The sequence below is a fragment of the Calonectris borealis genome, chromosome Z, assembly GCF_964195595.1.
Source record: "Calonectris borealis chromosome Z, bCalBor7.hap1.2, whole genome shotgun sequence".
In the NCBI taxonomy this organism is placed as follows: Eukaryota; Metazoa; Chordata; class Aves; order Procellariiformes; family Procellariidae; genus Calonectris; species Calonectris borealis.
In genome coordinates this window covers 31,628,116-31,655,605 of record NC_134352.1, presented here as the reverse complement: position 1 = coordinate 31,655,605, position 27,490 = coordinate 31,628,116, and the positions used below count along the sequence as shown (strand labels likewise).

General features: G+C 42.4%; 1 protein-coding gene across 1 annotated transcript; it reads left to right on the top strand.

Moving 5' to 3' along the window:
• The first annotated feature begins 733 nt into the window (after positions 1 to 733).
• Positions 734 to 27,490, top strand: LOC142076028 (S-adenosylmethionine synthase-like). Its single transcript, XM_075138350.1, is given in 10 exon segments — positions 734 to 806; positions 4,028 to 4,105; positions 7,869 to 7,991; positions 8,858 to 8,970; positions 12,524 to 12,569; positions 12,572 to 12,654; positions 19,821 to 20,039; positions 21,478 to 21,660; positions 23,814 to 23,944; positions 27,261 to 27,490. Coding segments are annotated over 10 exon segments (1,152 nt in total). The 3' UTR covers positions 27,364 to 27,490.

Here is a 27,490-nt window from a genome sequence, read left to right as displayed (position 1 = left end):
GTAAAATGAATTACGAGAGCCTGACCATTGACAAGTTTAAGATTTATTGAGCTAGGGCATAGCTTTTAGTCTCAGAATCCAAAGTAACTCACAATGAACGCACTGTCTTCATCGCTATTTCTACAGAGCATGCTGTTGGTTGCTCTACAGCTCCTCACTTAGTCACTGACACAAATAGTATTCGGGAAGAAGAGCACAGCTTACCACCTGGAGCTGTTAAGTGCATCTGTTCTCACACAGAGAGAGAGACATTTCTGCACAGTTCACTACTGCAGCTGAGTACAGTATATGGATATTATGCCTAGGAGAAAGCATCATTTGCCCTTACAAATTCAGGTAAAATCTCTGTGCTGTGTTACTATATTGAAGTGCTTTTTAGTTAGCTCTTAGAAGAAAGGGTAAGAATGGAGGCTTGGGGAAGTGTACAAAAGCACTGAACTCTGGCTTAGCTGTGTTCGCATTTCACGTAATGATAATGCTTCTGCTGAGTTTAGCAGGACCAAGGTTAACCAAACACAAAAGTCTTATGAAAGGAGTTTCTGTAGCAGTGCATTGTAAAATCCTCACAGATCAGTCTTAATCTATTCAACTTCTGAGGAACAAACATGCAGAAGCAATTACATCAGCTGTTTGCATAGATACATTAACCTTTCCACTGCACCTTCCGCCTGTGCTTCTTCTGTAGTCCAGTTTGGGTCTTTCTCATTTGCCAGCTCGCTAAAGATACCAAGACATGTCAGTTCATACCTCAAAAAAAGAAAAACGATTTCTTTTTACCTCAGAATCTGTTGCTGAAGGACATTCTGGTAAGTAAAAATGCCGATTGAATCTTTGCTTTTATTGATACTTGCACTGAAGAATGCTACCTGAAGAAAGTTCAGTCATATTTCCCCCAATGGAGAAAAGAAAGAATCAGTTAATTATTTTGAATGGACTTCAGATTAGTGTCTTTGTTTGCTTGACAAGAATTTGTCTTATTTGTTCAGTATGCAATATAATCTGGCGTAGACAACTTTAAACTTTTGCTTAAGAGAAAAAAACATGGAGAGGTCTTCAACAGGTAGACTTGGAGCTGCCACATATACTGGAATTACAATTTCATTTTTAATTCTATAATGAAAAAATATTACTTGATGCACATGTTTATTTTAGGTGATAACTGAATTCTGAATCTCTGAAATAATTGGAATACTAAGCATTGATTTTCATCAGAGCTACATTCCAGATACTGCTGTAATGCTACATATGCCTCTTTTGCCACGTTGTTCTCCTTAACACAAGTTTACATATGCTGTAGGCTGTTGTATTTTCGAGATCTGGGACTGCAAGACAATGCTTCAGCTCTAATGGCTGTTCATTAAATTCAGCTGTTTTTCACACAGCTTTGTTTACACAAATATGTATCTAGAAGCTATGTTAACTGATGGACTGGAGGATGTTTGGACCTCCAGCAGACATACTAGTGACTCAAATTTACAATAAAGGTAGCAACAGTTCATTTTACGGAGGAACCTTCAAATGGAGCATTTTAATGTTAAGACTAAAAATAACATTACCTCTTACTTTTTCCATAGTAGGAGGAAAGAGAAAAAAACTAATAATGAGAAAATGAGGGTGATGTCACACACTGAAGGTTTGCAACCGAGTTTTTCTTGTGTGTCTGTATTCTTGGGATTCTTACTCATTAGGTGGGAATGGCACAGTGTGAGACCAGTTATATTAGTCTGTCTGTCCAGCCCCTAGTGAACAGTCCAACAGCTGCAAGACCACTGCAGCATGTAGCATCATAGCTTGAACCACCACAACCACTTGTTTGCTTTAAAATGCTGCACTGTATGTGGTAATGGTGCAAACAGCTGAAGGCAATAAAACTTATCAGTTGTTCCAGGTTATGCCATTCCTGCTTAAGCATCGGACCCTCTGGTGTGAATCAATTTTGCAATCTTCAGGACTCAGTGTTGTTGACAAACTAGCCAGATGACAAACTTTGGAGCTTGGCGTTACTGATTTTATACTTGATTGCATAAATTATTTCTGGGTCTGAAATTATGACCACATGATGTTTCTGTCTTTCATCTTATGTCCTTGTGTCTTCAAACTGTGGTCAATTTTTATCAGTGAGGGTGCAATATAACTTAAGTAACTGACCAGGATTCTGATTCTCTGAGTAAATATACTAGCAAGAATTTTCAGTAAGATAATGCTTGAGCTGGGAATCAATGCAGTACAAATAGCTGAAGACAGGCTTTACAGCTATCAAGTTCGCTTTTTTGATGTTGTTGTTTTGCTTTTTTTCAAGCCTCTAAATTGTTGGACTTACTTTGCAAATGCTTATGAAATGCACAGTTAAATATTTAGCTTCAGCTCGATTGGGGAAAACACTAGAAACAAAACATAAAGTTACTGAAATTGCTGATTGAGATTCTGAAAATTATGCCAGTTAAGAAGACACTTGTGCACCTCTGTAAGCAAATCTCATGTGACATTGAGATCACTGTAGCCTGTGTGAATAAAAGGGGCACATTTTTAGCACTTGTGCTTTGCTTTTAGCCTGTTTTTAGTTTGTACTTGAATGAGGTAGTGCTGATGGTGCAATGGTTTATCCATTCAAAGCTACAGGATAGCATGTTTCACTTTTCCTTGCTTTTAGATTATACTGGAAGATACTACTCTACACTTCTCATATTAAATTCAATTTGCACTTAAACTTTGCATTGAATTACAGATCTTTTGGGGTACAGAATAACTCTACTCTTACCTTATAATTTCATTCTGATGTTTTGTTTGCTTCCAGACCAGATTATCTTTAAATAAGGTGGTGGACATTCAGTTATGCTTCTTTATTAACTTCCTCTTTGGGCCTTCAAGCCTGTGCATATATATGATGGTACTCACTCTTGCAAGAGAATTTATTTTAGACTGGCAATTACATAGATAATTATCTAGGCTGTTGCAAACCATATAGGCACCTGGCTCATTGATACAGACAGTGTTGTAGATCCAGCTGTGTAGTTGTGTGGCTAAACACATTTTGGACACCTTTTTTTGTAATGATGGTGGGTGGAGATTAATGTGTGTTCCTCATGTTGTTTCTGCAGATATGCAACCTTTCAAAGCTGTACTTTTGAAGAAATAATATGGATTGCTTTTACCTGGTTAAGTTACCCTGATGAGAAAAAGAATCTCAATTTGTCCCCTAAATTGTTCATTAGCTTTTAACAAACCAAATACGATTGGCATACTCAAGTCTTACTTGGACAATAAGTCATAGGTTCTAAAGAGAGAATAGGTAAAAACTTTTTTCTGCAGTGCTTTCGTCCTTAAAAAAAAGACCAAAACTCAGAAATATAACGATGGAAACTTGTGGGTGGCCAATGCTTGTCCCTGAGAGAATGTTTGCAGATGCTTTTATAAACTCAAATGAGGCGGATAGTTATGGATAATTGCAGGAGTGGACTTCAATCTAATGTACCTGTTTGCAGGGAGAGCAATGCCTCTTGTCATCCAAAAAAGTTCACACATGAGATCTCAGAAATCCCCACTGGAGGTATGAAGGGATAAACACCATCTTAAGTGCAGACCTCTGATAGTGATAAGATGTAGATCAAAACAGGTAATTCACACAGAAAATGCAATACAAAGTTTAAAATAAAGAGGGGAAGAAAGCAGAACCCCTACAGAAATGTCTTAGCTTAAATACTTCTTCCAAAGTTACTTCTTGTATCTTCTGTTCTCCGTAAACTAATATGTAAGGATGCCTTTGCAGGCCTTTTTCATTGTCGCCTCACCTGGGAGGCTGCTGGCCTTTGCAGATGATAGTAAAATGTCAGTTAGGATTGACTTGAGGAGAAGAGTGAAAACAGGGTAAGACATACCTTTCAGAATATAAGTTGCTAAAATTGCCTCTTGGCAGATGCTCTATAAACAGACATCTCTTGCCCGCTGGAAATGAAATTTTATTAAGAAATCACTTTTTTGTTTTTATCACAAAAAGAAATGTTATATCTGTCTTATTTTTATCTTCTAGATAAGATGTGTGATCAGGTAAGTGATGCTGTTCTAGATGCTCATCTCAGTATTGATCCAGATGCCAAAGTTGCCTGTGGTAAGTATAATACAGATAGAAAAACAGATTAATGAAGTACAACAAGTAATCATGTTGATACAACATCCCATGATCCAAAATTCTTGCAATAGCTGGCTGGCAGTCAACACTTCCACAGTCAGTAAAGAGGCCAACTCTGGCATACTGACTCAGAGGAGAAGGGAAGGCAGGAAAAAAGCTGCAAAAAATGAACAGAAAAAAGGAAATACATAGTATTCCAGTACAAATTAAAAATTACGAAATGTAAGAAATAGATCAGGAGAAGCAGTGGTATCAGGGAAAACTATCGTTGACAGGGCCAATGATAATGAGGAATCTAAGAAAATTAGGGAAAAAGAGAACAGAGGAATATGTCAAGATGCATTTCTTTGTAGAGTGAGTAAAATGTGTTAGTAAAACTCAAAATCCAGTAGCGCTACATAGATATTTACTGTGCCTTTACAGAAGCAGGGTGATGCCCTTGGTTCACAGGAAGGTAAGTGCACAGTTCATGTGTATGTGATTCTGATCAAAGTGGCTTGCCTTTTTCTTGGGGCTTTCTGTTACGACTACCCTGTGTTCTGCTAGCAACATCACCTCTTCCAGAGGGTAAGAACATATCATCAAATTGGAATGAGCTGGGTTGCCAATGGGTAATGGACATAGAAAAGGAATGTTTCTAAAGAGCTCTATGAATGCAGTAATTTTGTTCTCAGAACAAGCCGTCAGGGCCATAGTTATAGCACAGAGGACTAGCTGCATCCCACAAATACAGTGATCTAATATGACGCTTCGTCTGAAAAATCTCATGTGATCCATGATGCATAGATGTGAGCAGTGAGGAGACGTGGGGGGAAGGGTTTAGCATATGTATTAGACTTGGTGAAGCATGTATTTCAGTATTGCAGGCAGTTATGCTTCCAAACTGCTGAAAAGCTGGAGATGGTAACAGAGAAATGCTGCAAAAATGACAAGGACTGAAAAACGTGTCATGAGAGATGTGAGAAACATGATCAGTTTGTCTTACCAAAAAAGAAGACTGAGATGTGACATGATTACATAGATAAATCCCTGATTTCTGTAATCTGTTGGGAAAAAAACATCAAAACTGCTGACTGGAATCAGAAAACTTGAGTATAACATTAAAGCGTAAATCTGGAAAAGATAAAACTGTTGCCCAGACACAGAGTTTGCTAAAAAAGTAGTGGGCTGGAGAACAGAAAGCAGTTATGGCACTCACTACAGGGTTTACCAGGTGAAAATTAGAATTTCTGTTTAGTTGTGCCTCAAAGTTTCAGAAAAAAATCTCAAAGCATTATGTAAGTACTAAGTTCCTGTAACATTGTATTTTACAAAACTATGAAATGTAGTTTACGAAGATGTTGAAACTAGATTCTATCTACCAGTAGAAAAAGGTATCTGTGGCTCTCTCTTTTATTTGCTGCTTGGACTTTTAGGATCAGCAAGTTTTGCATATGCAGTTCTGAATTATTACACTGGCACTACCTCATTTCAGCAGGACACAGCTGGTGTCTCTCTGTGCTGCCAACACACTGGGTAGCAGTAAAGCTAAGCAAGAGCATACTGGCTGCAAGTAACATAAAGCAGAAGGCAGAATAATTATTCTACTTCCTCTCTGAAGCCAAATGCTTTCTTGAAAAAAAAGTCCTTCCCAGTATGCCCAACAAATGAGAGTCAAGACAGAAAATTAACTAACCATAAACCAAGACAGTACAAAAGAGAAGGTGGAAGTTGTTACCTACTAATGGTGTTCAAAATGTTCTTTTGAGGAGACTTAAACATGTAAGAAATCACCCCCAGTGAAGAGCCCAAAACTTGATATGGTAACTTTCTCTTGGGTAGAGCAGATGGGGGTGTTGCTTGGGCTCACTTATAAGTGGCAGCTATAGTGCAGCTCCTGAGCTGTGTTTTCGTTTGGTTGAATTAAATTTCAGTCAGGATGGGACGCAGTCAAAGGTAGCAAGATGAATCTCTCTTATCCTGATATTAAAAAAGCATCATCATGCCATGAAGTCTCACATCACCATCAAGCTTTGCTTGGCTGTAATGGGCCTGGGAGAGTTTCTAGGGACTGTTGGTGGTGACTGCAGCCTTATTCTTCCATCTCTCTAAGCCCCAGTTCCCCAACTTTGTGTTCTTCCAGAGAGGCTTCCTCTTATTGTAGTGACCACACTGGAAAAGCTGAGAGCTGTTCTTTTCTGCCTCACACCTGTAATATAGGGTCTCTTCCCCCAGCGCAGGATTCACAGCACCATATATGCTTCGCACATGTAGGTGGTCTGCTAGGTTATAGCAGACAGGAAAAGCACTGCTGGTCAGTAGAGCAGGGGAACAAGACTGAGTGTGAAAAAAATGGTACCAGGATACCCTGCACTGTAGTGGTATCACTACCTGGGGTTGATGTGCTGTATACATTTAGTGCTACTGTATTATTATGGACTCTCACTGTGTCCACCGTGTAATTCAGAGATCCCATGCCAGCTAGGATGTAGCTTAATAGTTCAATATAGACTAATTCCTCTTGCAGACAAATAGAGAAAGCTTGCCCTGTGCTAAGTTCTCAACTGCTTGTCTGGGTTATCTAAGCTAAGTTGCCAATTAAACCTAGCTTGATTATCTTTATGTGATGCTGCAGTCTGTAGTTGTGCAATTTTATAGCATATTCCTGCCTGTAATACTTAATCTTGAAATCAAATAAAATTATTCAAATAAGATGGTGACTGGATGATAAAAGTGATGGATGAAATTCAGTGTAGGCTAATGCAAGGGGGAAGGGAGCAATCTTATCCCCATATATAGAAAGTAAGGTTTGCAGTTCACTGGAAGCATTCAGAAGAGAGATTTTGGGGTTGTAATAGACATATGTTTCTATGAAAAGAGTCGGTGCTCAATAGCAGTAAAAACCCAAGCTGACTGTTAGGGCTTGCTGGGAAAGGGCTGAAGAGTGGAACTGAGAACATTATTAAGTCGTATAAATCCATGGTTGCCGGTCTTGAATACAGTATGCAATCTGTTTCTCTTTCCCCACCCCAAAAAAGGTAAGATTGTATGACAAGAGTAACAAATATGATCATAGCCGCACAATGTCTTTCAGTGAATAGTCTAAGCTTCCTCAGTTTGGAAAAGAGAGGATTGAATTAGATATGAAATAGAGCTACACAGTTGTAGGTTGTGTTGATGTGGTGAATTTTTTGTGATTGTTTGCTATATGTTTTAACACAAAACAGAAAAGTTTGGAGGCCAGGTGGATGCTTGAAACAATCAATGAAATAAAATATGAAATGATTCTGCACAAAATTTGTAATGAAGTTGCATAGCTTCTTGCTCCAGGATCCTGTAGATGCTAAGTTTTCGTGGTTGCCAAGGGCAACAGGGTGAATTACTGTAACAAAAATCTATCAAAGACTGGTAATGCCATCTGTTAATAAATGATATCCCTTTAGCTTCAGGAAGACCCTGAGCTGAAATTGTTGGAGACCAGGAAAGTATTTGGAGAAGTAGCACTATATACTTGATCTGTTCTTATAGACATTTGCTGCTGGCCACTGTGGAGATAGGATAATTGGGTAAGATGAACACCCCCCATGCAGGCATTTTAATGTTCATAACAGCCGAAGAGTGGTTGCACACAGACCTATATGTATGCTAAGGCTTTACACTGAGTTTCCTCTATGAGTAATTCTTTGTTCACAGAATCATCTTCAAGATCTGTAACTGTAAAATAGTAGTAGTAAGATTCTGATGTTTTATCTTTTTTCTACAGAGTGTGTAGCAAAAACTGGAATGATTTTGCTTTGTGAAGAGATCACATCCCAGGCTATAGTAGATTACCAACAAATTGTAAGAGAGACCCTTAAGAAGACAAGGTATGATGACTCTTCCAAAGGTGAGCGAGATCCTTCATGTGTTCACTCTGTTCTGCATGTGACCAAAGTCATGTTTTTATGATCTTCCAGAAAATAAAATTAAATATGTATCCAGGCCTAGGAGAAAACTGCACAGATGTTGGTATGCATTTTTCAGAGCCTGGTACTAAAGGAACTATTTTAAGTTGACATACTTGAAAAATACTTATTCTTGAAGTGCCAGGTACCTCTTGCTTCTCCGATGCAGAAGAACTAGTGTTTGCACAAATGTCAGAAGGTGATTACATCTGCAGGTGTGTACAGTGAAAGCTTTAACGCTGGTGTTCCTTGTCCTTGGGGTGCATATGCCTATGAAACTTGTAGTTCACACCCAAGGGAATTCTTTATGTATTCTTAATATATTTCCCAAAGTAGCTTCCTTTCAGCAGTTGAACCCCTTACATGACTATCGCCCTTCAATCTTCCCTTTTCATGCATGACCTATACGGCTTTTCTCTAATTCTATTGAATTAGAACCTACTACAAGAAAAACTGAATACCAGACTCTGGTAACAGTTTCCACTCTCCTCTTCCACCTTTGAACCCTAGTCAACATAAGCAATGTAGCAAGCTTTGGTGGGGTAGCTTTTAGGATTATACTTAACCTCTCAGTTTCAATAGCTCAACTTTCACGTAATACCACTAACTTGCCCACATCCTGAGACTGTGATATAAATGTGCTGATTGTCTGCTTCTATTAGCAATACAAAACCTAGTGTAGGAGGCTTACATGCTTAGAGTTTTAAAAGTTTTAGTCAAAGTAACTAGATAATCCCTAAAAGCTTCTCTAGCAATTTGTGAACTCTCAAGAATGTATGACCTAACTTTACAAAACTTCCTTCACTAGGACTGGACTATAAGACTTGCACAGTTTCAGTGGCCTTAGAACAACAGTGTAAAGGGATCAAGCATGCTGTCTCCTATGGCAAGAGTGACGATGACATTGGAGCAGGGGATCAGGTAATGGGGCTTAATTCCAGGCACTTACTCAAATTCAGTTTAGGCACAGGCAGTTAGAATTGCGTTGGACCAGAGCCCTTCCTTAAAAGCTATTGTGCAAAGTGTAAGAATTAGCAGCTAAACACTGTCCACCCTCTTAATCACCAGAAGTGGAAAAAAGTAACACGGCCTTCACTAGTTTCAGTGAAAGTGGCTTTTCCCATATCCAATGGCCTTACTGGATAGAGCTACAATTAAGGTATATATATATTTTTGTCAGTAGGTGTTAGTTTCTGGTCTTTCAAGTCTTTTAGGTAGCCTGGTTTTACTTAGGCATCAAACGCTCTGTTATTTTACTTCTCATGTGTGGAGAGAAGACTGAGCAGTCTTTATGAGCTTTTTGCCTATTAAGCCTTTGCAGTGGATTCTTATGGATGCTTAAGGCAGAGTCATTCTTGGGAACCAGACCCTGCTGTAGCTCTGATTCTTATGCAGATACATAAATGTTATTTCAGGCTGGTTATAGAATCACAGAATCATAGAATCATTAAGGTTGGAAAAGACCTAAGATCATCGAGTCCAACCGTCAACCCAACACACCATGCCCACTACACCATGTCCCTAAGGGCCTCATCTACACGTCTTTTAAATACTTCCAGGGATGGTGACTCAACCACTTCCCTGGGCAGCCTGTTCCAAGGCCTGACCACTCTTTCAGTAAAGAAATTTCTCCTAATGTCAAATCTAAACCTCCCTTGGCGCAACTTGAGGCCATTTCCTCTCGTCCTATCGCTAGTTACTTGGGAGAAGAGACCAACACCCACCTCGCTACAACCTCCTTTGAGGTAATTGTAGAGTGCGATGAGGTCTCCCCTCAGCCTCCTCTTCTCCAGGCTAAACAGTCCCAGTTCCCTCAGCCGCTCCTCATAAGACTTGTGCTCCAGACCCTTCACCAGCTTCGTTGCCCTCCTCTGGACACGCTCCAGCACCTCCATGTCCTTCTTGTAGTGAGGAGCCCAAAACTGAACACTGTATTTGAGGTGCAGCCTCACCAGTGCCGAGTACAGGGGCACGATCACCTCCCTGCTCCTGCTGGCCACACTATTTCTGATACAGGCCAGGATGCCATTGGCCTTCTTGGCCACCTGGGCACACTGCCGGCTCATGTTCAGCCGGCTGTCAATCAGCACCCCCAGGTCCTTTTCCCCTGGGCAGCTTTCCAGCCACTCTTCCCAAAGCCTGTAGCGTTGCCTGGGGTTGTTGTGGCCAAAGTGCAGGACCCGGCACTTGACCTTGTTGAACCTCATACAGTTGGCCTCGGCCCATCGATCCAGCCTGTCCAGGTCCCTCTGCAGAGCCTTCCTACCCTCCAGCAGATCAACACTCCCGCCCAACTTGGTGTCGTCTGCAAACTTACTGAGGGAGCACTTGATCCCCTCATCCAGATTGTTGATAAAGATATTGGACAGGACCGGCCCCAAAACTGAGCCCTGGGGAACACCGCTCGTGACTGGCCGCCAACTGGATTTAACTCCGTTCACCACCACTCTCTGGGCTCAGCCATCCAGCCAGTTTTTACCCAGCGAAGAGTGCACCTGTCTAAGCCATGAGCCGCCAGCTTCTCTAGGAGAACGCTGTGGGAGACAGTGTCAAAGGCTTTACTGAAGTCCAGGTAGACCACATCCACAGCCTTTCCCTCATCCACTAGGCAGGTCACCTGGTCATAGAAGGAGATCAGGTTGGTCAAGCAGGACCTGCCTTCCATGAATCCGTGCTGGCTGGGCCTGATCCCCTGGTTGTCCTGGACACGGCTCGTGAGCGCCCTCAAAATGAACTGCTCCATAATCTCCCCCTGCACCGAGGTCAGGCTGACAGGCCTGTAGTTCCCCGGATCCTCCTTCCGGCCCTTCTTGTAGATGGGCGTCACATTGGCAAGCCTCCAGTCGTCCGGGACCTCCCCAGTTAACCAGGACTGCTGGTAAATGATGGCGAGCAGCTTGGCAAGCTCCTCCGCCAGCTCCCTCAGTACCCTCGGGTGGATCCCATCCAGCCCCATAGACTTGTGAACGTCCAGGTGGCGTAGCAGGTCATTAACTTCTTCCTCTTGGATTATGGGGGGTTTATCGTGCTCGCCGTCCCTATCTTCCTGCTCAGGGGGCTGAGTACCCTGAGGATAACTGCTCTGACTATTAAAGACTGAGGCAAAGAAGGCATTGAGTACCTCAGCCTTATCCTCGTCCTTGGTGGCAACGTTCCCCTCCGCATCCAATAAGGGATGGAGATTCTCCTTGGCTCTCCTTTTGTCATTAATATACTTGTAAAAGCATTTTTTGTTTTCTCTCATGACAGTGGCCAGGTTGAGTTCTAGCTGAGCTTTTGCCTTTCTAATTTCCACTCTGCATGATCTAACGGGATCCCTGTACTCCTCTTGCCTGCCCCTTCTTCCGAAGGTGATAAACTCTCCTTTTTTTCCTGAGTCCCAGCCAGAGCTCCCCATTCAGCCAGGCCGGTCGTCTTCCCCGCCTGTTCCTCCTAGGGCACATGGGGATAGCCTGCTCCTGCGCCTTTTAGACTTCCTTCTTGAAGAATGTCCAGCCTTCCTGGACCCCTTTGCCCTTCAGGACTGTCTCCCAAGATATACACCTCTCGACCAGTGTCCTCAGCAGGCCAAAGTCCGCCGTCTGGAAGTCCATGGTAGCGGTTTTGCTGGCCCCCCTCCTTACTTCACCAAGTAACGAGAATTCTATCATTTCATGGTCGCTAAGCCCAAGCCGGCCTCTGACCACCACATCTCCCACCAATCCTTCTCTGTGAACAGCAGGTCAAGCGAGGTGCCTCCCCTAGTAGGCTCGCTTACCAGCTGCATCAGGAGGTTATCTTCCACACACTCCAGGAACCTCCTCAACTGTTTCCTCTCTGCCGTGTTGTATTTCCAGCAGACATCTGGAAAGTTGAAGTCCCCCATGAGAACAAGAGCCAGCGACTATGAGACTTCTGTGAGCCTCTGGTAGAATATTTCGTCTGCCTCCTCATCCTGGTTAGGTGGTCTATAACAGACTCCCAGCAGGATATCTGCCTTGTTGGCCTTCCCCCTCATCCTTACCCACAAGCACTCGACCTCATCATCACTATCACTGAGCTCTAGACAGTCAAAGCACTCCCTAAAATACAGGGCTACTCCACCGCCTCTCCTTCCTCGCCTGTCCCTTCTGAAGAGCTTATAGCCATCCATTGCAGCACTGCAATCGTGAGACTCATCCCACCATGTTTCCATGATGGCAACTAAGTCATAGCTACCCCGCTGCACGATGGCTTCCAGCTCCTCCTGTTTGCCGCCCATGCTGCGTGCATTGGTGTAGATGCACTTGAGCTGGGCTACCGATTTCTCCCCCGACATTGGCGTGACATTATATGACAAAGTGGGTTCACCCTGCATGTTACTGCTGTCTCTTTCTAGCCTTGGGTGGTTTTAAAGTACTATGTGGCAAAGACAGGTGCAGAAATGGAAAGAGAACATGGAAACGAGTGGCTTATTTCATTGTTTTTCAATGCAGTTCCCTGTTTCTCAATGCAGGGTTTGATGTTTGGCTATGCCACTGATGAAACTGAAGAATGTATGCCCTGGCACACAAACTGACTGCAAGGATAAAGGCTCTGAAACAGAATGGAACATGGCCCTGGGTTAGACCAGATGGAAAAACACAAGTTCGTAACGTAGATGCATAAACTGTAAGGGTGAGAAACAATAGAAATAATTTACCCTGTCTGCTACTAAATCAGAATTAATGTTTGTCAAAAACGGTGCTGTCATTTTCACATTCCAAGGTCGTGTGAGTTTCATATGGTACATTTGAATGTAGCACACATGATTTGTTTAAACTGTTCTATCAGTGTCTTAGCAGGTTTCTTCAAAATAACATTTGTATTTTGCTTCTTTTCCCCTGGAGATTAAGAAGATTAACAAATTACTACAATCAGCTGTTTTTTTTTCTGAATAAATATCAGCATTCCAGAAGCATGAACTGGGATAGTGCTATGGTTTCTCAGTTAAAACAGGGCTGTTCTTGATTCAAACCTCATATATACTGTCCTGGTTCCGTCTGGGACAGAATTAACTTTCTTCCCAGTAGCTGGGGGTGTGTGTTGTGTTTTGGGTTTGTTATGAGAGGGGCATGGTGGCCCAGTGATGCTTTGGTTGTTGCTGGGTGGTGCTTGCACTGGGGACTTTTCGGCCTCCCATGCTCTCCCAAGTGCAGGGGAAGCTGGTGGGGGGAGCATAGGCGGGGTGGTTGACCCAGCTGGCCAATAGGGTATTCTATACCATGTGACATCACATGTATAAAAGTATAAAAACAGTATAAAAACAAGGGGGAAAGTGAGGGGGACTCCCCTGCCCCATTCATGACACGCGGACAGTGGTCGGTGAGCAGTTGCATTGTGCATTGCCTGCTTTGTATATTCTGTTATTGCTGTTGTTATCATTGTTATTATTACTGTTCTACTTTGTTTTATTTCCATTATTAAACTGTTTTTATCTGCGAGTTTTTCTATTTGTGCCCTCCTGATTCTCTCCCCCATCCTACCGGAGAGGGGGGGTGAGCGAGCGGCTGCGTGGTGCTTAGCTGCTGGCTGAGGTTAAACCACGACAGTCCTTTTTGGCGCCCGACGTGGGGCACGAAGGGTTGAGATAACAACAGATTAACTAGAGCATATTAAGGAATTTGTGTCTGTTAGCAGTTGCTGGTCACAATATTGATTCATCTGTTCTTGATATTAATTTATCTAATTTGCACCATGCTCTTGTTTTTAATGTACCTGTTAAAGACTAGTGTTGGGTTTTGTAGTCTGCTGTGCTCTGCAGTGATTAATGATGTTTTGCCCGAGAGATTTGTTATTAAAACACTGGCATTGGGAGTTATTTGGTGTTTGGGATTTGTAATGATGCCGCTACTGTATTTCGGGTACCACCTTATGGAGACCATTAGCAATTATACCTCTTCCTCTGAGAGGCTTTTTATGGAGGAAATACAGGATGGCACCTTCGCTACCTTCCTCTATGATGTCATCTCCTTTGTTAAAATAACTTGTCAGTACCTTGAACATCCCTGGGTAGTTAAGATACATCTGTTGGTACTCCTTGGGAATATTGTTTCGGTTTTGTACAAAGATAATAAGCAATTTAAGTATATCATCCAGAGATCTGCCCCAAGGCTGGATAGTTATAAGTGGCAGGCTGAGTGGGATAGCATAGGCAAACACCTAGGTCAGTGGGCACCTCCAGTGTTCTGGAACTTCAACCCTGAACAAGTGCATAATCCTGAAAAATTAGTAGAATATTTGGAAAAAGTATGCTGTCACCCTGGCAATTCCACAGGAGTATAAGGCTCTTATAAACACCGGTGCACAGTGTACCCTGATGCCATCAGGCTATAAAGGGGCAGAACCCATCTGTATTTCTGGAGTGACAGGGGGATCCCAAGAGTTAACTGTGTTGGAGGCCAAAGTGAATGACGGAGTGAGTGGCAGAAGCACCCCATTGTGACTGGCCCAGAGGCTCCGTGCATCCTTGGCATAGACTACCTCAGGAGAGGGTATTTCAAGGACCCAAAAGGGTAGCAGTGGGCTTTTGGTATAGCTGCCCTGGGGACGGAGGAAATTAAACAGCTGTCCACCTTGCCTGGTCTCTCGGAGGACCCTTCTGTTGTGGGGTTGTTGAGGGTTGAAGAACAACAGGTACCAATCGCTACCACAACAGTGTACCGGCGGCAATACCGCACCAACCGAGACTCCCTGATCCCCATCCATGAGCTGATTCGTCGACTGGAAAGCCAAGGAGTGATCAGCAAGACTCGCTCACCCTTTAACAGTCCCATATGGCCAGTGCGAAAGTCCAATGGAGAGTGGAGACTAACAGTAGACTACCGTGGCCTGAACGAAGTCACGCCGCCACTGAGTGCTGCCGTGCCGGACATGCTGGAACTTCAATACGAACTGGAGTCAAAGGCAGCCAAGTGGTACGCCACCATTGATATCGCTAATGCATTCTTCTCAATCCCTTTGGCGGCAGAGTGCAGGCCACAGTTTGCTTTCACTTGGAGGGGTGTCCAGTACACCTGGAACCGACTGCCCCAGGGGTGGAAACACAGCCCTACCATTTGCCATGGACTGATCCACACCGCACTGGAACAGGGTGAGGCTCCAGAACACCTGCAATACATTGATGACGTCATCGTATGGGGCAACACAGCAGAAGAAGTTTTTGAGAAAAGGGAAAGAATAGTCCAAATCCTTCTGAAGGCTGGCTTTGCAATAAAACGAAGTAAGCTCAAGGGACCTGCACAGGACATCCAGTTTTTAGGAATGAAATGGCAAGATGGACGTCATCAGATCTCAATGGATGTGATAATAAAATAACAGCCATATCTCCACCAACTAGCAAAAAGGAAACACAAGCTTTCTTACGCGTTGTGGGCTTTTGGAGAATGCAAATGTCGTGGTTTAACCTGGCAGGCAGCCAAATACCACGCAGCCGCTCACTCACTCCCCCCACCCCCCCAGTGGGACGGGGAGAGAATTGGAAGGGTAAGAGTGAGAAAAACTCGTGGGTTGAGATAAAGACAGTTTAATAGAACAGAAAAAAAGGGAAAATAATAATGATAATGATAAAATATACAAAATGTGTGATGCACAATGCAATTGCTCACCACCCGCGCTGACCGATAACCAAGTAGCGATCGGTACTTCCTGGATCACGCCTACCGTTCATATACTGAGCATGACATCACATGGTATGGAATACCCCATTAGCCAGCTAATGATTATGTTCCCTCCCATCTTGTGTACCTAGCTCAGTCAGTAGGGCATAGGAGCTGTCCTTGGACTAGGAGGGCACTTAGCAACAACTGAAAACATCAGTGTGTTATCAACATCCTCCTCATACTGAATCCAAAACACAGCTCTAGGAAGAAATTTAACCCTATCCCAGCCGAAACCAGGACAGCAAATTACAGTCAGATCGTAAGCCCTCTCTATCAAGTGACCAGGAAGAAGAATGACTTCAAATGGGGCCCTGAGCAACGACAAGCCTTTGAACAAATTAAACGGGAGATAGTTCATGCAGTAGCCCTTGGGCCAGTCCAGGCAGGACAAGATGTAAAGAATGTGCTCTACACCACAGCCGGGGAGAATGGCCCTACCTGGAGCCTCTGGCAGAAAGCACCAGGGGAGACTCGAGGTCGACCCTTAGGGTTCTGGAGTCGGGGATACAGAGGATCCGAGGCCCGCTACACTCCAACTGAGAAGGAGATATTGGCAGCATATGAAGGGGTTCAAGCTGCTTCGGAAGTGGTTGGCACTGAAGCACAGCTCCTCCTGGCACCCCAACCGCCGGTGCTGGGCTGGATGTTCAAAGGGAGCGTCCCCTCTACACATCATGCAACCGATGCTACGTGGAGTAAGTGGGTCGCGCTGATCACACAACGGGCCCGAATAGGAAACCCCAGTCGCCCAGGAATCTTGGAAGTGATCACGAACTGGCCAGAGGGCAAAGATTTTGGAATATCCCCAGAGGAGGAGGTGACGCATGCTGAAGAGGCCCAACTGTATAATAAACTACCAGAAAACGAGAAGCAATATGCCCTGTTCACTGATGGGTCCTGTCGCCTTGTGGGAAAGCATCGGAGATGAAAAGCTGCTGTATGGAGTCCTATACGCCAAGTTGCAGAAACTGCTGAAGGAGAAGGTGAATCGAGCCAGTTTGGAGACGTGAAAGCCATCCAGCTGGCCTTGGACATTGCCGAACGAGAAAAATGGCCAGTACTTTATCTCTATACTGACTCATGGATGGTGGCAAATGCCCTGTGGGGGTGGTTGCAGCAGTGGAAGCAGAACAACTGGCAGCGCAGAGGTAAACCCATCTGGGCTGCCGCATTGTGGCAAGATATTGCAGCCCGGGTAGAGAATTTGTTTGTAAAAGTACGTCACGTAGATGCTCACGTACCCAAGAGTCGGGCCACTGAAGAACATCAAAACAACCAGCAGGTGGACCAGGCTGCTAAGATTGAAGTGGCTTAGGTGGATCTGGACTGGCAACATAAGGGTGAATTATTTATAGCTCGGTGGGCCCATGACACCTCAGGCCATCAAGGAAGAGATGCAACATATAGATGGGCTCGTGATCGAGGGGTGGACTTGACCATGGACACTATTGCACAGTTTATCCATGAATGTGAAACATGCGCTGCAATCAAGCCAGCCAAGTGAGTAAAGCCTCTTTGGTATGGAGGACGATGGTTGAAATATAAATATGGGGAGGCCTGGCAGATTGATTATATCGCACTCCCACAAATCCACCAAGGCAAGCACCATGTGCTCACCATGGTGGAAGTAACCACCGGATGGCTGGAAACATATCCTGTGCCCCATGCCACCGCCAGGAACATCATCCTGGGCCTTGAAAAGCAAGTCTTATGGCGACATGGCACCCCAGAAAGAATTGAGTCAGACAATGGGACTCATTTCTGAAACACCCTCATAGACACCTGGGCCAAAAAGCATGGCATTGAGTGGGTCTATCACATCCCCTACCATGCACCAGCCTCCGGAAAAATCGAACGATACAATAGTATCTGAATAGTAGCTGAAGACGACACTGAGAGCAATGGGTGGTGGGACATTCAAGCATTGGGACACGCATTTAGCAAAAGCCACCTGGTTAGTCAACACTAGGGGATCTGTCACTCGAGCTGGCTCTGCGCAATCAAAACCCTTACGTACTGTAGAGGGGGATAAAGTCCCTGTTGTGCACATAAGAAATATGCTGTGGAAGACGGTCTGGGTTACTCCTGCCTCTGGCAAGGGAAAACCCATTCGTGGGATTGCTTTTGCTCAAGGACCTGGGTGCATAGGGGTAATGTGAAAGGATGGGGAAGTCCGGTGTATAGCTCAAGGGCATTTGATTTTGAGTGAAAATAGCCAATGAACTGAATTGTATGATGTTAATTGCTGTCTAATACTGTATGTCATCACTTTTATGGTTGCTATATGTCCTATCAATGGTATTGTGGTAAGAATCACCCAGATTAATGAAGAAGGAACTCTGATGAAACCGAGCAAAGTGCAATGATGATAGAACCGGATGAGCGCAGTGATAATGGAACCAGAACTGGCCTCAGCATGCAACAGTCCAACACCACACACCATCTCTCCTGCCCTGAAAGTCTGTTATGACAGATGGAGCCAAAGTCATGGACTAAAAGAACTCAATGGACATTTTAGAGGGATGGCCCATGGACTAAGGGAATGATATCTGTGTGTATATATCAGAAGGCAGGAAAAGTGGTGATGATTAATTGGAATGTATTAGAAAATGTGAGACCTGGGCATGACGTAGATGGTATAGAATAAGGGGTGGATACTGTCCTGGTTCTGGCTGGGACAGAGTTAACTTTCTTCCCAGTAGCTGGGGGGGAGGTGCTGTGTTTTGGGTTTGATATGAGAGGAGCATTGATGGCCCATTGATGCTTTGGTTGTTGCTGGGTGGTGCTTGCATCAGGGACTTTACGGCCTCCCATGCTCTGCCAAGTGCAGGGGAAGCTGGTGGGGGGAGCATAGGCAGGGCGGTTGACCCAGCTGGCCAATGGGGTGTTCTATACCATGTGACATCATGATCAGTATAAAAACTAGGGACGGGGCAGGGTCTCTTCCCCACCCTGTTCGTGACATGCGGTCAGCAGTTGGTGAGCAGTTGCATTGTGCATCGCCTGCTTTGTATATTCTGTAACTGTTGTTGTTATAACTGTTATTATTACTATTCTACTTAGTTTTATTTCAATTATTAAACTGTTTTTATCTCAACCCGTGAGTTTTTCTACTTGTGCCCTCCCGATTCTCTCCCCATCCTACCGGGGGCGGGGATTGGGGCAGGTGAGCGAGTGGCTGCATGGTGTTTAGTTGCTGGCTGAGGTTAAACCATGACAATACTATATTTGATCAGTGGTCAGAGGCACTAACAGCTCTGTTGCAGAGTTGAGTGGATGAGTCACTGAACCTACTATAGGAGTGTGCGCTTTAGCAGTCTCAAAGGCAGTAAGTTCTCTGTATTCCAGGCTGTGAAATCTGCAGGAGAGGAAAGGAAAGCCATACATGTGGCATTTCCAAGACAGCAAGGTGTTTTAGTCCTAATTTCTGTTGCTTAGTGGGTATAAACTGCATTGAGTTATGCTGCTGCAGTTGTTGCAGTGCAACATGGATTGTGTCTCTATCTTTTGTCAGCAGTGCATAGAACATGTGAATAGACTGTTTTCTTTACGATGTATCTATCCAAGCATTTTTGAAGGGTGGGAAGGTAGAGAGGTTTTCTTAGTCTGTAAGAAAACCAATACTAAGGATGGAGCAATGCCAGTATATATTTGCATGTACATAAAAGCTGTGCAATAGGTAGCAAAGGGTGCAGCCCATCATATCATGATCTACAGTTGTTCATTTTAGCAGGGTCCTCCAAAAGTTATTTTGGCTTTACTTTAGTGTTTCACTATTTGAAGTTATGTTAACATGCCAAACCATGAATAATTTTATCGTCTGCCAGTAAAATCTTAGGCTTCTGTAGCTTTCTTGCTGTTATTTTGGTTCTCGGTGGTGATATATTTAATATCCTTTAGTTAACTCTTTTCATAGTGGTACTTCAGTACTTTCTGTATTTTTATTTTTTTTCTTACAGTGATTTTAAGCATAGGCAACAATCCATCATTTTTCATCCCATTTCCTTTCCTCTGTTTATTTTTGTTGCAGAAAATAAGTATGAGGTTCATTTTCATTTTTCAAACTGGTGCTCTTGGCTTTGAGTGTTCACTGTCCTTTTTTTTTCTCCCTAGGTCACAATGGAATACAAGGAGAGTAATGGTGCAGTGGAGCCCATCCGAGTGCACACACTTGTGATTTCAGTACATCATGCCCCGGACATACCTCTAAAACAAATACAGAAGGAGCTAATGGAGAAAGTTGTTCAAGAAGTCATTCCAGAGAAGTATCTTGATGAGGGCACAATTTATCATTTCCTTCCAAGTGAAAAGTTTGTAGAAGGCAGTCCTAAGGTATGGTGCTTTTAAAGAGGACAGCCTATACAGGCTTGGATTCTACTTTGCCACATGCTTCTAAATGTTCTCTTGAACAAAAGTGCAATGAACTTTAACCAAGAAAGTCTATACATTTTTAAGGAAGCCTCCGTCATTTCTACTGGAGTTTTCCTACCCGACAACTAGCATTTAAACTGAAGCTGTACCTGTTTGAGCAGCCAAATGTATAGATTCTTGGATCTTTCTCTTTCTTCCAGAAAGTATTTTAAATGACCAAAAGCCAGCCTTTAAGTTATACACTAAAATGCCTGACTGGAAGTATCTCTTCACTTTCAGAGTAAAAATCAAGACCAGAAATAGTAACAGGTCTGATCTTCTACACTGAGATTATTCACAAAGCTGAACAAACTTCAAGGGAGATCTTAATGTATTAAGTCTCAAAACTCATTAGAATTTGACACGTTCTGCTTTCCAGGTGCTGGTACTAGGTAAGCAGGTCATTGCTGTGAAATTGTAAAAAGTTTTGTTACACAAAACTGCCTAGTTTTGTATAAAGAGTTCAATGAAGGATTAAAACTACAAGGTGTGCTTATGAACACGCTGGGATGATGTAGGGATACCACTTTCATTGAGGAATAAATGTCAGCTTTACTCCCATTTGCTTATTTGAGGATTTAAAATTAGTGGATTAACGCAGTTTATCCTCTTTCAGGATGGAGTATCTCAACACTCTGGAGATCATTTATCAGCTTGCAGTCACCAGCTTTGCTAATCTGACAGAAAGGCAGCAATTCTCTGCTGGTTGAACAGTTGGATCAGCTCATCAAGTTGTAGCAGCACACAAAAGTCCATGTAAGAGGGTGGGACTCCATTATCGGGGGCACAGGCAGGCAGGAAGAAGAAAGAAGAGTAGTACCAAGCAGTCCTTTTGCCACGAGTGAACCATTAAGGTGAACTCAGCTAGAATTTCTCAGTACTCTTGTGCTGGCAGCACTGAGCTGCAGCTCTATGAAGCCCCCGCTTCCCCTTTAGTATGTGTATCTAAGTGAAGCTTGTTAACCTTTTAGGTCATATGTGATCTGTTTTTCAGGAAGTCTTTTGTCTCTAAATTCTTGGCCTCCATCAAGTGTTACTGAGTGAAGTCATTGGCCAGTAATCGAGAGGTAGTATTTTATGATTGCTGATTTGAAGGGAGCACACTTATTGTGATGTTTACAGTTGTGCCACATTCTTTTCAGTCTTCAAAAGTGACTGCAGCACAGATGACTTAGTACATCTCTGAAAAGTGCTCCAATCATGTAGACCTCATTCATTAAACAGTTGCATGTGAAGGCGAACACTGTGAACAATGAGTCATATCTTCGGCAAATACAAAACAAAGTTGTACCCAATAACCTAGTATGAGATTGGGTAAACTGTTGTGTCTCCTGAATGTATTCAATTGTTTGTCCTGCAGAGTGATGCTGGACTGACTGGCAGGAAGATCATTGTTGATACCTATGGAGGCTGGGGAGCCCATGGTGGAGGTGCATTCTCTGGAAAAGATCCCTCCAAAGTTGATCATTCTGCAGCATACGCAGCTCACTGGGTCGCAAAATCTCTGGTGAAAGCTGGTCTCTGTAAAAGAGTATTAATCCAGGTAAGAGTAACCGTAAAAGTAATACATCATAACAGAAATTCTGTCTCATGTGTGGTCACCCCCTCAGAACACATACTCCCATCACAGCCCTGCTCCAGTTTCAGAAAAGCATTTCTCATACTAGAATGGAGCTCCAGGAAGTTTCTCTTGGGGGTGTGTTGTTAAGTAGCCCTATGAGGAAAGCCAAAGACACAGGCCAGGATGGTCTTGAAACAAAGAGTGCGTTCTCCGTAGTATTCTTTCTCCAACTCTGTTGCCATCCCTGGTCTAGGTACTACTTTACATCATCCTTGCTTTTACTTCCAGTAATTCTAGTGATCCTCTGCACACACATGCCTGGCCAGCACTCCAACCTGGGCTGCGCAGCACATTACAGACAGTTATGTTAGCGGTGTCTAGATGTAGTTGTGCAACCTGCTGTACTATATGGTCATATTAGTTGTAACTTAAACCATTTTAAGCTGTATTTGAAATTACCTTAAAGTTACCGTGAGTTCTCTACTGTGTGTTCCTAGTATACTACGAGGTGAGGTGTGACTAAAAGCAAAATTACATTGTTTTTAAGAGTTTAAAACAAGAACAACTTTCATCAGTCTTATACACTCAGAAGAAATGCACTTCCTTCCTTGTGCATAAGTTTTTGGGACTACTAAGTCTAAGAAGTCAAAAGACGTGTTTTATTAACCCCTAGACAGTTTCACCATTAAACATGAACCCAATGTGAATGCTAAACAATAGAGGTTTGTCTAGGCAGCTTGCATCCTAGCTTATACACATACTCATTCTGAGTAGCTGCTATGTAATAACTTTAACCCAGTACAACAAATCACTACAGTAAAAAGTAGCAGTGATCTGGCTGATGTTTTAGAGATTAATAAAAGGAAAAATATATCAAGTGGAAAAGCAAAAGTGTTTCCAGCCCATTAGTGTCTGTGGGCTACAGGAAGACCTTGCCAGCCTCCACTGAGACTGACAATTGAGCTGACTCTGTTATGGATATTGTTTCCATGCTAACCACCTTTTCATACTGAAAGGGCAAAATGGATAATGGAGGGAACTGCAGACAACTTAGCTGGATATTATCACAAATATCATGTAGGCTTTATTTAGTGTGATATAGAATTGTCAGCTTACTGGTTAATGAAAAACAGACTTAGCAGATTTCAAAATTAGCTAAGGGGAAGATAGTCATGATTAGGACAGTTTCTAAGAAAAATAAATTCCTGGATACTAGGAAGTATATAGATAGAATTGAGCCATTGGACTATTACTTTTTGAAATCTGTAGAAAGCAGACACAATGAGGAAGACCAGTGAAAGCCACAGAATGGTTTGCATTGCTTAGTGACATTCAAGCAAAACATATTTTCATCCAAATACACCATGATGGAAGAAAATGAAGCAAATGTTAGCCTATACTGCAGCAGGACTGTATTTTGGAAAGGGACTGAATGATAAAAGCAAATACATTTCGGGAGAACCTGTCAGTGCTGTGCTGTGCAGTGCTGTGGTGAAAAGAAGCTAATGTGATTCCTGGATGTCAGAAAGGAGCTATAGAGCTCCTCTGTCCTCCTTTCAATGAAGTGAAATTACAGGAATACTTCCTGCGTTACTTTGTCTACTTCTGATAGCTGGGTTTTAAAATATTGGATGAAGTTCCAGGGAGTGCATTGAAATAACTCACTCGGGGAAGACAAATCTGTGAGCGCTCTAGGAACATGGAGCTTTTTCTCATCTTGTCCTAGATAATCTTTTCTCTGCCTCAGCAAAAAACCAAACAAACAAACAAAAAAAACACCACCCAGAAATATTTGTAGATCTCAGAGTCTCCAGTCTCAAAGGCATGAAATCCTTATGTCTAGCTGAGGCTGAAGGATGTAGAACGGCAGTATCTGAGGACGATTAGAAAGAACTTCCTTTAAGGAATGTCACTTAGGTCTGACATTTGATCAGGCTGAGCATTCTCTGAGGAAAACAGATAATTTTCTAATATAAAAGACAAATAGCAAAACGATATCTCCTAACTTTCTTTATGCAGAAAAGGTGTCTGTAAGATCTTCCCCTGATACATAAGATAAGCCTCTCCTCTCTCTTAAGCAAAAAGTAGGAAGGACTGTTTTAACTGTGTTTGGGTTGTATGCATGTGTTCTATAGCTATCATATGCTATCGGTCTGAGTCATCCTCTTGCGATCTCAGTGTTTCATTACGGAACATCAGAGAGATCTGAAGAACTGCTTGACATCGTGCAGAAAAACTTTGATCTACGCCTTGGAGCTATCATAAGGTTTGTGTGCTATTAGTGTTTACTGAAGGGAATAATATTTTTAATGCTCTCTTTAACAGTTTAATGTTAAAGCTTCTGGCTCCTAACCTCATGAAAGTCACCTTCATGATAAATCTATAATTGCCGTCATTTCTTCCCTCACCCATGCACCTAGTACAAGTTACAAGGGCCAATTCATAAATCTGGTCACAAAATGTACTGAATAAGTAAGACTGGTCTAAATTATACCATGTTATATCTCCCAGTAACCCTGGTAGTGTGCTATGTTGCAGTTCATTAGCCAGGTGGCAGTGTGCTTGGTAAAGTAGAATTAAAATTTAACATTAGATGTAGTTAGGCTTTCCAGTCTGTCTACAGGGTGTGTAAGGCTCCCAATCCCTGCCTTATCTGGAAGGCACCAGAAATATTGTCTCTTTCTGAAAGAAGTACTGGGGTAAGTATGGTCTCCTTGCCTTTGATCTTTAGGTGGCAACAACTTGTGCGACAGCTGCCACAAGATGGAAAGGTTCTGGTGCCCTCACTGCACAAGCAATCCCCTTGAAATGAGTGGGACGTTATGTGCTGTAATTTGCCCTTGCTCATGCACAGAAGCTGAGTGCCACCCTACCACAATAGTGGCAGTATGGTGTTTGCTGTTGCTGTTCTAGGGATATTGGCCATTAGCCCAGAAGAGAAAAGAACACCCTTAAGTGACTGGCTTCTTCATGAGGTGTAAGTGTAACCTACCTTCTGCATCAGAAAACTGAGAACTGATGAACACTGAGACCCTGTCTCTAGTTGTCATGCAGTCTTGTGCAGCCTGTCAACTAAACTTAATTAAAAAGGAATCCAGGTTTCTTAAATGCTCTCTTAAGATCTGGTAAGCCATTGAAATATTGTACGCATTTAAAAAACAGAACAAGAATAAAAATCCCACCACGAGATGAGCTGTCTTGACGTGAAAATTCAGTTGTGATCAGAAGCGTCATTGAGGCTATCATGCAGTCAGAGAGTACAAAAAAACCCAAACCTACTTACATTGCCTCCTGCAGCCAACCCAGCTATATTCCTTTCTGGAATATTTCTGGACCTGAAAAAGCAGGTCTTTTAGACAAACATAATCCTTACGCTTAAAGAAGCATGGGAATTACCCTCTTCTTTGAGAGAAGAAAGGGCTGGAGGAGAGAAGCAGAGCAGCACTTGTCCTTATCAGCTGCTACCCACCTACATTCCAGGGAGCTGTAATTTGACCCTAGCATTTTTCCTTCTTCTTCTCTCTTTCGTGACTAACTCATATGATTCTTTATGTGACCTTTTAGGAGTTAGAGCTTCTTGCCTATTTGTAATACAGCTTCTTAAGACCTAATGGTACAGGCTCATCTTCTCAGTCCTGAAGAACCTTCGAATCTCTTGGCTGATTTTCACCAAACTTGGCAGGCTGGACTTCTTAGAATTTTCATGAAATATGCAACTAATGGAGAGAAACACTCTCTTTTTCCTCTTTTAAGGCAGCAGCCACACTGTAAGTGTGGCTTTAACTCACAGTGTGAGTTTAAACTCCTGATTAAACTCTGTGAATTGACATGGGAGCTCAAGCCTGAGATCCCAGCAAGAATTTGTCTCCCTGCACAGAGGAACCACTTTGTCACTTTGAGCAATGCGTGTTTTAAAACCTCTGCGCTAAAATGCTAAAACATACGTGCTAGCTATCTCATTATTTAAGGAAAATGCTTTTAATTATTCACTTCTGTTTTAAATCCAGAGCTATTAATATCGTTCTAATCTCTATATTCCAGAGGAATCTTAAGCGTATTTGACTCTGAGGGGAGAAATGTCAACATGTTACTGAATAGGAAGTCTCTTTTTTCCCTTAAAAAAGGAAGGACATTTCTGACAAGCTATATCAACATTTTGCTGGTGTGGCCAGTCTTTTGCCCTCCTTTTCAGAATGTTTCCTGAACATACATGCTGACAGTAGAGCTGACTTGTATTTTTAATAGTCTGAGATAATGCAAGGCGTTATAGCAACTTCTGTGGCTAGGTAATGTTTGCCAAGTGTTATCATTCACAAATATAATCAAAACTCTTCTTTGCCTTTGTCATTATGGCAGTTCATTGCCATCAGTAATTTGTGTGGGGGTTCCCAGACATTTTCCTTGATTTGGTGTGCTCAAAAATGCTGCATTTTTAAAATACATTCTCATAGCCCTGGAAGTGGTGAAGGCAGTAAGAAGGGAAGAAAGCAGGCAAAAACATGAGCACTAGTGAATATTTCATTGTTAAATATTACCTCACAATTTTTAAAATCCTGTAAATGGTGCTGGCTATCCAGTCTAATCAACTATGCACCAAAGTAATTCATGATGTCTTACTTTTCATTTAGTCAGCACTCACATTTCGATGGCTTTTGTATTAGGGTCAAGCACAAATGACTGTAGTAGCCATTGCAGCATGTGATCATGTTGCACAAAATATTACTTGAAACAAGACTTAGCTGCTGTACAAGACCCCATAAATGCGACAATGTGTAAATATGAAACGTATTCATTATCCTGTTAGTATTTATGCTTCTTTCCTTACTTAGCCATTCCTCCACCAATTTTCTCTCCAGCACCTTACGATATGAATCATCTATTTTAAATGTGCTTTCAAAGATAATTAAACAACATAATACCAAATAGAAGAAAGCCCAAGTACAAGATAATGTTTCAGGCCTTTCATGAAATGAAGATAAATTTCTGTGTAGATACCTGTAGCTAACCATTTAGCACAGCTGAAATCCACTGATTATGCAGGTTAAAAAGCAATAATCATGAGTTCCACCTTCATTATTTATCTAGTCATAATCAGTGTTAAGTCCTATTCTAAATAGTGACTTTGTGCATCTATATAAGCAGTTAAACCTCCACAGTTACTAGATCATCTTTGGCTGCTTCTTTTCAGATCATCATTGTCTTTCTGGCACAATAGCATTAGAAAATATTCTATATTTCACTTGCAATAACAGAAAACACATTGATGCTTGCGCGGGTATAGCTGAACTTTATACCAGTTGTAATGCTTCTGCATTGTAAAACTTATAAAGCCTAACTGCATACTTACTGCATCTCTGATACATTTGAAGAAAGCTGACTATTTGTCGTCACTTTAAAATTGAAACCATCAGCTCATTACCTTTCCTGCTGTAAATCTGGCTGATTGGGCAAGGAAACAACATCTAGGTTTTATTGTCTTTCTTCCAGGGATAATACTGATTATCCCTCTAATGTGTCTAAACCATAATATATGTTGGAATAGAGTTAAGTGTAAGACTTGCTTTTCTTTTCTTTTCATTAAGGGAACTGGATTTGAAGAGGCCAATCTATCAAAAAACAGCATGCTATGGGCACTTTGGGAGAGAAGAATTTACATGGGAAATACCCAAAAAGCTTGTGTATTAAGCTTTTCAGAATGTTTCATGTAATTGACAGGTGGTTTAATAATCAGGTAAAATTTCAAGCTGTTCAAGAAAAGACTGTACCTACTCCTTTTTAAATAACATTCTGTAGTTAATAGATTTACTGAAAA